At 39.0% G+C, this 12,958-nt stretch overlaps 1 protein-coding gene across 2 annotated transcripts in view; it reads right to left on the bottom strand.

The window, feature by feature from the left end:
- The window catches only part of LOC113067030 (transmembrane protein 266-like), a 53,659-nt gene that overhangs the window by 30,935 nt on the left and 9,766 nt on the right, over nt 1-12,958 (bottom strand). The window contains exon 3 of one of the 2 annotated variants that reach the window (XM_026239227.1): nt 135-323. The exons of the other annotated variant lie outside the window; for it this stretch is intronic. Within the exon in view, the coding sequence (XP_026095012.1) occupies nt 135-323 (189 nt within the window). The remainder of the gene's footprint in view (nt 1-134; nt 324-12,958) is intronic. 2 annotated transcript variants of the gene reach the window in all.

Below are 12,958 nucleotides of genomic sequence, written 5' to 3'. Positions count from 1 at the left end.
TGTTGATACAAACATTTTTTAAAATGTCATATATGAAACCTTTGAAACTACAATTTCGTGAGAATCACCCAACTGCATGAACGTGCGTGTACGCGTTTCTGTGCAGTATCACTGGTGTACTCGCAGTTTCTTACCCCTCTTGGTTGTCCTCTTCATCCAGATTGGATAGTAACTGGGATCCGGCCAACGAGAGGTCCAGGGCAGCCAGAGGAAGGTCCCTGTAGGTGAAGCTGACCAGCTGCACTGGAGCCATGCACTGCCCTTCATCCTCCACCTGCTGGGAGATCACCTCCAGGTCCGGCGCTGCCGCCTGCTGAGGGGGCCTGGGGACACACGGGACACACTACTCTATTGTCTTCTTACATGAACTGTCTTAAATGAGATGACCTCAAAGATGACCTGGATTACCACAGAGACTTTACATACTAAACCACAAAGTACATTCGACATCTACCTACTTTATTATTACAGATGGGAAGACAACATGAAATTAAATCAACATGTTTATGGTCTTACTGTGAATTATTTAACATAATCGTATACCAAAATGTTTTTCAGCTGCCATCCTCTAAACAAATTCAAAAACCACTTCATTTAACGAAACAATTTCTAATCATTGCACTGGGAAGTTGATTCATTTTGATTGAAGTTGAATTTGTGTGAAAGTTGATTCACATTACATGTCATCATATTACCCCCCCCCCCCCCCCAAATAACTAGGTATTTTGTAAAAATAATGTAATGCATTACTTTCCATAAAAGTAACTAAAGCCCCTTTCACACTGCCATTCCGGCAAATACAGGGGTAAAGTGTTCCAGCAATTGTTCCCTGGTCACTAGATTTTGCACTTTCACACTGCCAGTGATGACCCGGTATATGTGCGTGCTTTCACACACAACCCTTGAAGATCCCGTAAGGACACGTGACATCAGCGCGTGACGTGTAATGTATGAGTCGACAACGCTAGGCACATTATACTTTCACTGAAGCAAGCGAACGATCTCGGCGTCAGCGCGGAAAGTGAGGAACTAACTGATCTCTGCTTCATTACAGTTTGCACATATGTTTTCGTCGCTAATGTTGATCTTCCTTCAAAACAGCCGGTAAAAGAGTCGTGCGAAAACACACGTCATCACTTCGACACGGAATTAGATCTGGCTTTTGTTCACACAGTGCTTGTCCCGGGTCGAATCCCTCAATGTTACTATGTCCCCGACCCGGGTTCAATTCGGTAATCGATCCCGGGACGTGGTTGCTTTCACACAGAAGGCGACCAGGCAATGTTCCGGAAATATTGCGGGTCCGACGTGCAGTGTGAAAGGGGCTTAAGTAACACAATTAGTAACTTTCCTCAACAATGATTTCTTTATTTCAGTTGGAAATGTCACAATATTGAAGCAATAGGAGTTGTTTCATGTTAACTTTTGAATATGCAAACAATGGCAGGCGCCGTATAAGAAGTGTGCAGCACAAAAACAGGAAACAAGGCTATAAAATAAAAGTCCTGGAGTTAGTATATGGAAAACCGCCAGTTCTGAAGGAAAGCCAAATCGTACAAAAGCAATACACAAGGGGAACTGTATATATGATATAAAGAAGAGGAAAAAAATCATGCCATGGTTAAGAACGCAGGAGAGGTCAGGGATGAGGAGCATGTTTGTTTGTTTTTTTCAACAATGCATGATGCATGAGACACACAATGAACGAGTAGCAACAGGAGAAGGAACTGAATCACAAACGCCACAGAGACCCAGAACCCCATTATTGAGACGTATACCTGCAGATTGCTGACTGATGTGACTCTAAAACGGACGGGAGGCAGATTGAGGAATCTTAAATAGGGCACGGCCGCAAATAGCAGACATGGAATATGGAAATGTGTCTGAAACCTCAATGGCAACATAAGAAATGCATGAAAGCAGATTAAGTTGAGGCCGGCGTCCCACGTGTCCAGATTGATTGCTAAAACCAGAATATTCATCATGGTCGCACCATCATGCGTCGCATCCCACAATAATGAGGTATCAGGAGAATTTCACAGCACAATATTGTGGCAAAACAACAAAGTCCCACAGTTGGATGTCATGGCCGGTTCTGCCCTGTTTTGTCTTTGATTTATTGGATTCAATGCACTGATTCTACTCACGTTTGCAGACTGGGATTGCTGTTCTCAATCTCACTGCAAACAAGGCAACGAATATATATTTCTGCAACGCTTACAATTTGCCATTTGCTCTTGATATTGTGGAAACTTACAGGAACAGTCCACCCAGATTCACCAGACCCCAGAGTAAATAATGACAAAATGTACATTTTTGGTAGAACTTCTCCTATAATTGCAGTTAATGGCATAGAGGGCATGGAAACTAGCCATCTGTGCAGTCGGACAAGTGGTCATACTTACAAAATAAGCGGCAATGTGATAATTGTAATCATAATGTATGCTCATAACTGAAATCAATACTCGAGACCCTTAAGACGGCTTAATCAAGGGCAGAAGAAAGGACAGAACAGAGGCAGAGAGGGGCAGAAACCTGGGGTTTTGGCTTCCATCCCAGGCGTGCCGGATGAGGGAAGATAAATTATGCCAGTGCAAAGGAAAACACAAAAAAGGAAGCTTGTAATAGTATGGAGAAAATCGAAACATTGCCACAGTGAATACAGGGTCAACAGAGAGACTATACTGTACTGTATGCATGTATGGATTGACATTATGAGATGGTGATTTTATGCCGGCAAGTGTTTCTGCTGGATATTGGCTCACCCCAATCTTTAAAATGTTAATGTCTGTGGACCCAAACATCCTGTAATTTCTCCAGCTCTTCGTTTATCTGTGTGTGGAGTGTTTTGAGTGAACAAAGTTTCAAACATGAATGAATGATTGGGTGAATCTGAAGAATTCAGTCTAGGACATGTTATAGTTACCCCAGAATAAAAAGAAACAAATATGGTTTTTGAAATATATAAAGGAATTTTATTTGGGGGCCGTAAAAAAAACAAAACAAATATAAACATGTATGTATGTATGTATGTATGTATGTATATATATATATATATATATATATATATATTTTAGTCATATTATTTTTAAATATGTATAGGCAAGGCAAGTTTATTTATATAGCACATTTCGTACACTGATAATTCAAAGTGCTTTACATAAAAGAAAGTAAAATAATCATGTAGAAAGTAGAAAAATAATAAAAATAAAACAAGCAATTTTAAAACTTTGAAAATTATTTACAAATTGACTTATTTAAAATGAATTTAAAAACAGTTAGAGAAGAAAATGATTTTACATGAAAAAAAAAAAAATACAGTGCAATCAGTTCGGACATTACTCATTCAATAAATGCACAGCTAAACAGATGAGCAGATGAGTCCAGAAGCTGATTCCAACTGCGGGCGGCAAAATAACTAAAGAAGGAATTATTTAGCATTTAAAAATAGCATTAGTATTTTGTATTAAGTAGAATTTTACATTTAGAAGCATTTGATTTATCGCTTTACTTTTTAAAATTGTTATTCAGTAATTGAAATGACCATAACGGTGTTATTATTGTTAACTAAAACTGTTAAAAACATTTTTAATTTAAATTTAATTGAAAGCAATCAGACATTTTGCCACACATAAAACGTAACCTAAATAGTTTAAAAATTACAAAATGACTAAATATTAAAATAAAATTCAAAGCTTAATATTCATAAATACTACTGTACTATAATACAATGAAACAAATATTTTCACTAAGAAATTGCTAATAAATTTCACAATAACAGTAATAATAATAAAATAATAATAATTAATTAATACAGCTGCACAAACTATGGTAATGGAAGGAAATGTGGTTAATTGCCATAAATTGAAAAAAAAGCATTTCTTAATATTTTATTTATTTTTCTCCCAAATGATTTTAACTGAAGTTTACAATAAATTACAGTAGTGCACTGTACATTACCATAGCTTTACACACACTATAATGCTCCATGACAGCAGTGCTTCGGTCGCCCTTCTCCCCGAAATCTCTTTTCACACCCTTCATGCCGGCTGGCTGGTAAAGGACAGCCTCAGCATGTGTCGTCCCGTCCTCCCTGATGCTATCTGCACATTTGGCACTGCTTCCCACCGATTGCTAATCATTGCTGACACGCACAAACTGTTCAGGGCATCGGAATCACATTTCCAAATAACCATATGCAAAGCCTTAGCGCTGTCAGGTACTGATGAGTGTTCGCTAGTGGCACAACGCCCACAGTTTCTGTTTGTCACACCACAGGACAAGCAGTAGAGGACACAGACATGAGACCAAGTTTTGATGTAGCTAATTAGAGGGGGGTTACAGGAGCCCGAGAGGCCCTAGTTCTCCAGCTATCTGTAAAATCACACCCAACCACACTTCGGAGTGCTTGATTAGAATTTATATAAAATTGCTTTATTTATGACACACATTATATTTATTACTATTCTATTTATTTAGCAGATGCGTTTATCCAGTGTTGTCCAAAATATGCAATGCATTTATGTCACTTAAAGTATTTTAAGTTATACCAAAAATTATTAGATTATCTAACCAAAGCTGGCTGACTCTCTCGCTCTCTACATAAGCCACATGAAGTACTTTAAACATCACATGTGTCACGGTTTCTCAAAGTGGGGTTTGTGAAAATACTTCTGTGAGTTGATGAAAATCTATTACTAAAAATGTAAGATAAAAAAAATAATTAATAAAAATAATGACAATACTTACTAAGAAGATATATTTTGTTTACCTGCATACCAAATGCAAAGAGAAGAGTTAAAATCAATAAGTTAATGTGTCAAAAATATATATTCATGCAATCAAAATAAAAAAATAATAACTGTAATCTGGTTGTGAACATTTAAAAAGATTAAAAATATTTTTAAATAATACATTATGTTTTTGGACCAAGGCTTAATTTAAAAATTAAAACCATAATACTGTGAAATACTTTTGCAATTTAAAAGAATATTTTTTCTATTATGATGAATGACAATTTGAAATATATTCAAATACAAAAGTTTTAAAAATTATCATTTTTATTTTTGCTGTTTATTACTGTATTTTTAAGTATCTGGACTAGATAATCCATTCCAGAAATAAAGTACTTATAATTAGATTAAATGACGTTTATGCTCATAATCAGATTAAATATATTGTTTTTAACAATTTTTATTTTCTATTTTACATCTCTCTTTACGGCAAGAAGGTAAACAAATAAAATATATATTTTGGTAATTATTTTGCGTATTTATAATAATAGATTTTTTTTCAACAAAGTTTAAGGTTAAAGGTTTTTATCAATCCACAAACTCACTGAAGTTTTTTTCATAAACCCCAGTTTGAGAAATCCTTATGTAATTTGATGTTTAATGTACCTTATGTTGTTTATTACAAAGAAAGGAACATGTATTTCTATTTTTCTATCAGTGTGGTAATGCATTTAAGAGGTGCGTTTATGGTTGGAAACTATATAAATTTATTTATTTTTTTTAAAAATGACCAATCTTTCGCTGGACCTTTATTCCTCGCTTGGGATTGTGTAGAGCCATGTGAAGCTGCATTGAAACTAGGGATGGGCATTCGATTAAATTTTCTTAGTCGATCGTCGGGAGAATTAACGATCGACTATCGATTAATCATTAATATTTTTATAATTATTTAATTTTTATAATAAAAAAATGCAATGAATACAAAAATACAGCGTGTTTTTCCTCGGTGAGACCTTTATTACAAGATCAACTTGTGGCAGACAGTTAAACTACGTTCAGGCAAACCGAACATATATCCGCGTGCATATGCAGTGCTCTAAAGCAGCGGAACCTGCAGCTGCTAGCAGGCGTTCTTAACCCTTTCGAGTCGATTAACGCATATATGCGTTTTGAGTCTGAATAAAGTGCTTCATTCTTTTTTGTGAGGAAATCCATTTCTCAAATCATCAACCACATCACATCTTTTTGGGGTGAATTATGTCTTAGTCTTCTCATCGCGAAGCAAACAGTAAAATAAAATAAAAACTTGAAGAACAGTCTCGCTGCCTTTTCTTCTGTGTGGGCGTATTCAAGCGCGCGCTTCAGTTTGAATCTGAATAGCGCGTTAAGCGCGGGGGCGTGGTCACATTAAATATAATGAAGGAAGATATGAAAAACAGACATTGCGTTGTTTTCATATGGATTACTTTATCTCAGAATATTTGTTTTTCGGAAGCACTTGTTTAGTTTAAAAGTAGACATTCCAGGCTTTCTATAGATATCTCTCTCATGTCTCTTCGTTGAGTATTCACGGAGTTACGGTTCATTTTAATGAAATGTTTGTACATGACGACCAGCGGAGACAAAGACTGTAGACAGAGCCTCATGAAAATTTGCCGGGATGCACAGGTACATCATTTGAGCCGTGGCCGTGTTGTACTTAAACACGGTATCGCAATGTTTGCAGTTAACTAGTTCGCTTTTTAAATCAAAATGGTCCCACGCCACACTTCGCCGTGACATCTTCATGATTATTCTTTGAAATCAAAACGGAAGATCACAGATAACCGAGTAGGGTGTCAAATATTGCCCCATGGTGGTAAAATATTTAATTGCTGCCACACAGTGAAATTCATTTAATTGCTTGAAGACTCGCACTACGCAACGCAACCTGCATTAGATTAAAAAAAATGCTTTAGATTAATCGATAACAAATTAACATGATCGAGGAAAATCTTAACGATCAATTATCGATCGTCGATTAATCATGCCCATCCCTAATTGAAACTGCACTTTAAACCATTGGCCACCATTGAAGTCCATTATATGAAAAAAAAAAAAAAAAGTTATCTGCGACTGAAAATAGGAAGACATAAATATCTTGAATGACATGGAGGTGAGTAAATTATCAGGAAATCTGGTCCTATAAATAAAGTGTTACCAGGTAAGGTTACACACTCGCATAAATGCACATTTTTAATTCAGAAGGTGTTGTGCCATATCCTTTACAATTCTTTTTATTTCCACTGACTGAAATGAACTAGCTGGGGTATCACTTTTCCCCCAGTGAGTTTACAGCACGCAGTCATAAATCAGATGGAGAGAATCAATAGAAATAAATAAGAAAGTAGCCCAAAGAGACGAACATTAGTTTATTGGTACTACGGTTTCCAGCTTCATAGCTTTAATACAAAGTAAATAAAAACTGGTTACCAAAAATGTGTATTAACAAAAATACCCCAATAGAACTGCTAACCTTTAGGGGATATTTTTTTGTTTTTGTACTTTTTTACATATACATTAATTTTTTTTTAAATGTTATAATTGATTATATCTTCCAACCCCCTTTTTTAGACTTTCAAGGACATTGTGTTGGGTATTCCAGTAATCCGCAGGTACTAAAATAATAAAAATGTTTGATGCATGTTAAGAAACTTGAAAAATAAGTATATATATATATATATATATATATATATATATATATATATATATATATATATATATATATATATATATATATATATATATATATATATATATATATGTTTCTGTAGTGAACATATGGAACATATTGTTGATGTTTTAAGAGGAGCTGCTGGTCTCTAGCAGGTGTTTCACAGAGATGCTGTGATCTTCTGCAGTATCTAAATAGCTCGCACCTCACGCTGCGCTCGAACATAGAAATGCACAGACGGCAAAGTGAAAGCACCTTCACTTGAAAAGTGCGGAGCTGGACTGAACATGAACCTCAGTGAATCCCCAGGAGGAGACTATGCAGGCATGCGGAAAAATCACGCGTTAGATTACAATAAAGGGATAGTCTGCACTAAAATGAACATTTTGTCATCATTTACTTACCCTCAAGTTGTTCCAAACCTGTCTGAATGCAAAAGAAGATATTTTGAAGAATGTTAGCAACAAGTTTCTGGTCCCCATTGACTTCCATAGTATTTTTTCCCCATACTATGGAAGTCAATGGCTTCCAGGAAATGTTCGGTCACTCACATTCTTCAAAATATCTTCTTTTGTGCTTAACAGAAGAATCTCATACAGGTTTCGAACAACTTGAGGGTGAATAAATTATGACATTTTCACTGTTGGATGAATTATTCCTTTAATAGACCTGTTTCTCTAAGAAGCAAATCAGCTCAGTAAAAATGAGTGCAAACATAAAAAGCTATTTACAATGTTCAAATTTGAATAACTTTATATTTTAACTAAACACTTCTCTTTTATATCAAGTTCCTGTAGTACAGACTTGATTTATGAGAATCTGTGACCTTATAAGACAATAAAATGCTGTTTCACAATGCTAAAGTCATCATAACAGCTCCCTTGATAGGTTTCTGTACACGCTAAACACACTGCAAATCACAGAGAAAATACAAGCTTTATTACAGCTTGCTAGCCATTTGCAGAGGACAATATTAATGAGGCAGAAAACCAAGTGTGTCCTACAAATTACCAGCTCATACTTTTCATTTTTATACTTTTTAGTTGGCCCAGATGTCTAAAAAGCCTTTCTTTGTATTGATCTTGAGTTATATTCTAATTTTCTGAGATACTGAATTTGGGATTTTCCTTAGTTGTCAGTTATAATCAACAAAATTAAAAGAAATAAACATTTGAAATATATCAATCTGTGTGTAATGAATGAATATAATATACAAGTTTCACTTTTTGAATGGAATTAGTGAAATAAATCAATTTTTGATGATATTCTAATTATATGACCAGCATAAAGTCCACATGAAGTCCTTAAAATAAGGTAGTAAAACTGCATATGGGGTGTCAAAATGGGTGTCAAATGATATCCTAGTAACATCTGTTAGACCTTCACATCCAGATGCTGCGACCAGCATTCATCCGGAGAGCCATCAGTTTGTGTTCGTCAGCAGGACATTTTGTCACCAGCTGTGAGATTCCCATGTCCCAGTCAAAGTGCTTTGCATAGGTCGGCCTTGATATAATAATGTCTGAAAGATTCAGAAGTCATATTGACTTGTGTGACATTGAGTGGTATTTCGAGGTTAAATAAGAACAACAGCTTTGGCGTGTTATGAAGCAGATGCTGGTGAAAAAAGTGTGTCAGCATATTATGGGCCCAGAAAAGATTCATTTGGACCAAACCCAAGATGCAAAGCAAGTTATTCTGAAGAATATTTTGATCAGACCAGATGTCTGGTGTTGTGCCTAACAGTGTTTGCATGACCTCTTTTTTTGCAGAGGCATTAAAGACTATTAAAGCAAATTGAGGCATATGGTACAGTGTCCCATGACTTGATTTCGAAGCATTTGTGGCACAAATCCCATGTTTCTAGTTGTGTTATGAACTATTAGATATAAAGATAAACTATTTTGTAATATATAACTAATATAGGATGAAAATTTGTTGTTTTTAAACACCAAATGCTGATTTATGTTTTGGCACCACCTTCTCAACTGTATCTATCCAGGTTATTAAACAATGTCATCATTTTGATATACTTCTGTTGAATGGATATTCAATTCACTGCAGAAAATTATACATTTTAACACTTTAAATCAACTAATTTTAAATAAAAACTGTGTTTGCATTACCTCTTTTTTTTTGCAGAGGCATTAAAGACTAGTAATCCCCATCCACCCAGTTGGCTCTCTCTCTCTCTCTCTCTCTTCTCCACCTGTAGCTGGTGTGTGGTGAGCGCACTAGCACCATTGTACTGTGGAAGCTGCACAGTGGTGGTGGTTGAGGAGAGACCCCCTCATATAATTATAAAGCTCATTAGGTGTACAGCAATAAACAATAAAGCGCTATATAAATGCCTTATTTAATTTAATTTCAAAAACATTTATAATATATTTAAAACTGTCCCAATAGTTTGTGTGCAGCATCATTTAATGTGGAATATATTATTATATAGGCAAATCATAAATACTGACTGTTGGTTAAACTGGATGGTACTACAGTCTTCAAAGTAGAACAAGCAGAGAGGGCTGTGTTGTAAATGTTGAATATCACACTGAGAAAATGATCAGCTTTTGCACAAAACAACAAGACCTAAATGTTAGGTGACCTGTTTCAAGCACAAAGGCGTCCTCAGGGTGTGTCAGAATGCATGTAAGCATGCGTGTGTGAAAACATGAGCACATGAGTATGCATGCACGTGTGCACAATCAAACACACACACACACACACACACACACACCGGCCCTTTATTAGTTACACCTGTTCAATTGCTTGGTAACATAAATTGCTAATCAGTCAATCACATGGCAGCATCTCAATGCATTTAGGCGTTTAGATGTGGTGAAGACGACCTGCTGAAGTTCAAGCCGAGCATCAGAATGGGGATGAAAAAAGATTTCAGTGACTTTGAACATGGAATGGTTGATGATACCAGACGGGCTGGTATGAGTATTTCAAATACAGCTGATCTACTGGGATTTTCACACACAACCATCACTAGGGATTACAAAAAATGGTCCGAAAAAGAGAAAATATCCAGTGAGTGGCAGTTGTGTGGACGAAAATGCCTTGTTGATGTCCGAGGTCAGAAGAGAATGGGCAGACTGGTTAGAGATGATAGAAAGGCAACAGTAACTCAAATAATCTCTCATTACAACCAAGGTATGCGGAATACCATCTCTGAACAAACAACACATTGAACCCTGAATCAGATGAGCCACAGCAGCAGAAGACCACACCGGGTGCCGCTCCTGTCAGATAAGAACAGGCTACAATTCACACAGACTCACCAAAATTGGACAACAGAAGATTGGAAAAATGTTGCCTGATCTAATAAGTCTCGATTTCTGCTGTGAGATACACATGGTAGGGTCAGAATTTGGTGTAAAGAACAAGAAAGCATCCATCCTGCCTTGTCTCAATGGTTCAGGCTAGTGGTGGTTTAATGGTGTGAGAGTTATTTTCTTGGCACACTTTGGGCTCCTTTGTACCAATTGAGCATTGTTTAAACACCACAGCCTGTCTGAGTATTGTTGTTGACCATGTCCATCTCTTTATGACTACAGTGTACACATCTTCTGATGGCTACTTCCAGCAGGATAATGCACCATGTCACAAAGCTCAAATCATTGTTTCTTCGGTTTGCTTTCGAGGGGCAGGCATATCAGTACAAAGTTCTCCCATTCTCCCATTCCCATTGGGCTCAACTACATATCCTCAACTCCCTCGACGACTGGCTGATCCTAGCTCACTCTCGAGAGCGGTTGTGCGAGCACAGGGATCTGGTGCTCAGACACCTCGCCAGACTTGGTCTTTAGGTCAACTGGGAAAAGAGCAAGCTCTCCCCTGTACAGAGGATCTCTTTTCTTGGTATGGAAATAGACTCGGTCGCCATGTTCGCGCAGCTTACGAACAAGCACGCGCAGTCACTGCTGAATTGCCTGAGACAATTCGAGGGCAAGAGAGCTGTTCCACTGAAACTGTTTCAGAGGCTCCTGGGGCATATGGCGTCTGCGGCGGCAGTCATACTACTCGGGCTACTCCATATAAGACCACTTCAGCACTGGCTTCACGACCGAGTCCCGAGATGGGCATGGCAACAGGGCACACTCCGAGTGACCATCACTTCGGCCTGCCGCCGATACTTCGCCCCGTGGTCGGACCCCTCGTTTCTGCGGGCCGGTGTGCCCCTAGAACCGGTGTCCAGACATGTTGTTGTGTCAACAGATGCCATGGGTTGGGGTGCCATGTGCAATGGGCATGCTGCGTTGGGCTCCTGGACAGGACCCCGACTTCAGTGGCATGTCAATTGCCTCAAGTTGCTAGCAGTACGTCTTGCTCTGCACCGCTTCAGGGCCCTGCTGAAGGACAAGCATGTTCTGGTCCGTACGGACAACACTACGACCGTAGCGTACATCAACCATCAGGGTGGTCTACGCTCCCGCCGCATGTTGCAACTCGCTCGCTATCTCCTCCTGTGGATTCACAAGCATCTGAGGTCGCTTCATGCCATTCACATTCCGGGCAGGCTCAATCGTGCAGCTGACGAGCTCTCACGGCAGCAGTCTCACCCCGGGGAATGGAGACTCCACCCCCAGTCAGTTCAGCTGATTTGGGAACACTTCGGAGATGCTCAGGTAGACCTGTTTGCCTCTCCAGAAAATTCCCACTGCCAGTTGTTTTACCCTCTGACCGAGGTCACCCTCGGCACGGACGCCCTGGCACACAGCTGGTCGCTGGGCCTGCGCAAGTATGCATTTCCCCCAGTGAGCCTTCTTGCACAGATGTTGTGCAAGAACAGGGAAGACGAGGAGCAGGTCTTCATGGTTGCGCCTTTTTGGCCCGGCCGGACCTGGTTCCCCGAACTTGTACTCCTCACGACAGGCCCTCCCTGGCCAATTCCTCTGAGGAAGGATCTTCTTTCTCAGAGACGGGGCACCCTCAGGCACCCACGTCCCGATCTGTGGAACCTACATGTGTGGGTTCTGGATGGGTCACGGAAGGTTTAGGTACCTTGCCACCACAGGTGGTAGCTACCATCACTTCAGCTAGAGCCATGTCCACCAGACATGCCTATACTTTGAAGAGGAACCTTTTCGTCACTTGGTGTTCTTCACGGCGTGAGGACCCCTGGAAATGTCAGATTGGGTCAGTGCTTTCCTTTCTTCAGGAGGGGTTGGAACGAAGGCTGTCTCCTTCCACCCTCAAGGTCTATGTGGCCGCCATTTCGGCTCACCATGACCCCTGTTGAAGGTAAATCTCTTGGGAGGCACGATCTGATCATCAGTTTCCTTAGAGGAGCAAGGAGGCTCAATCCGCCTCGCCCTCAGCAAGTCCCCTCTTCGGACCTCACAGTGGTTCTATCAGCACTGCTGAGAGCTCCCTTCGAACCCTTGCTCTCAGTAGAGCTAAAGTTTTTATCTGACGGCTTTGGCTTTGGTGAAGAGGGTCAGGGACCTGCAGGCATTTTCAGTTGACGAAGCGTGCCTGGAATTCGGGCCGGCTAACTCTCACGTTA

The sequence above is a fragment of the Carassius auratus genome, chromosome 50 (assembly GCF_003368295.1).
Source record: "Carassius auratus strain Wakin chromosome 50, ASM336829v1, whole genome shotgun sequence".
Lineage (NCBI taxonomy): Eukaryota > Metazoa > Chordata > Actinopteri > Cypriniformes > Cyprinidae > Carassius > Carassius auratus.
Note: the sequence above shows the minus strand (reverse complement) of the source record. Positions and strands in the feature narration are given on the sequence as shown.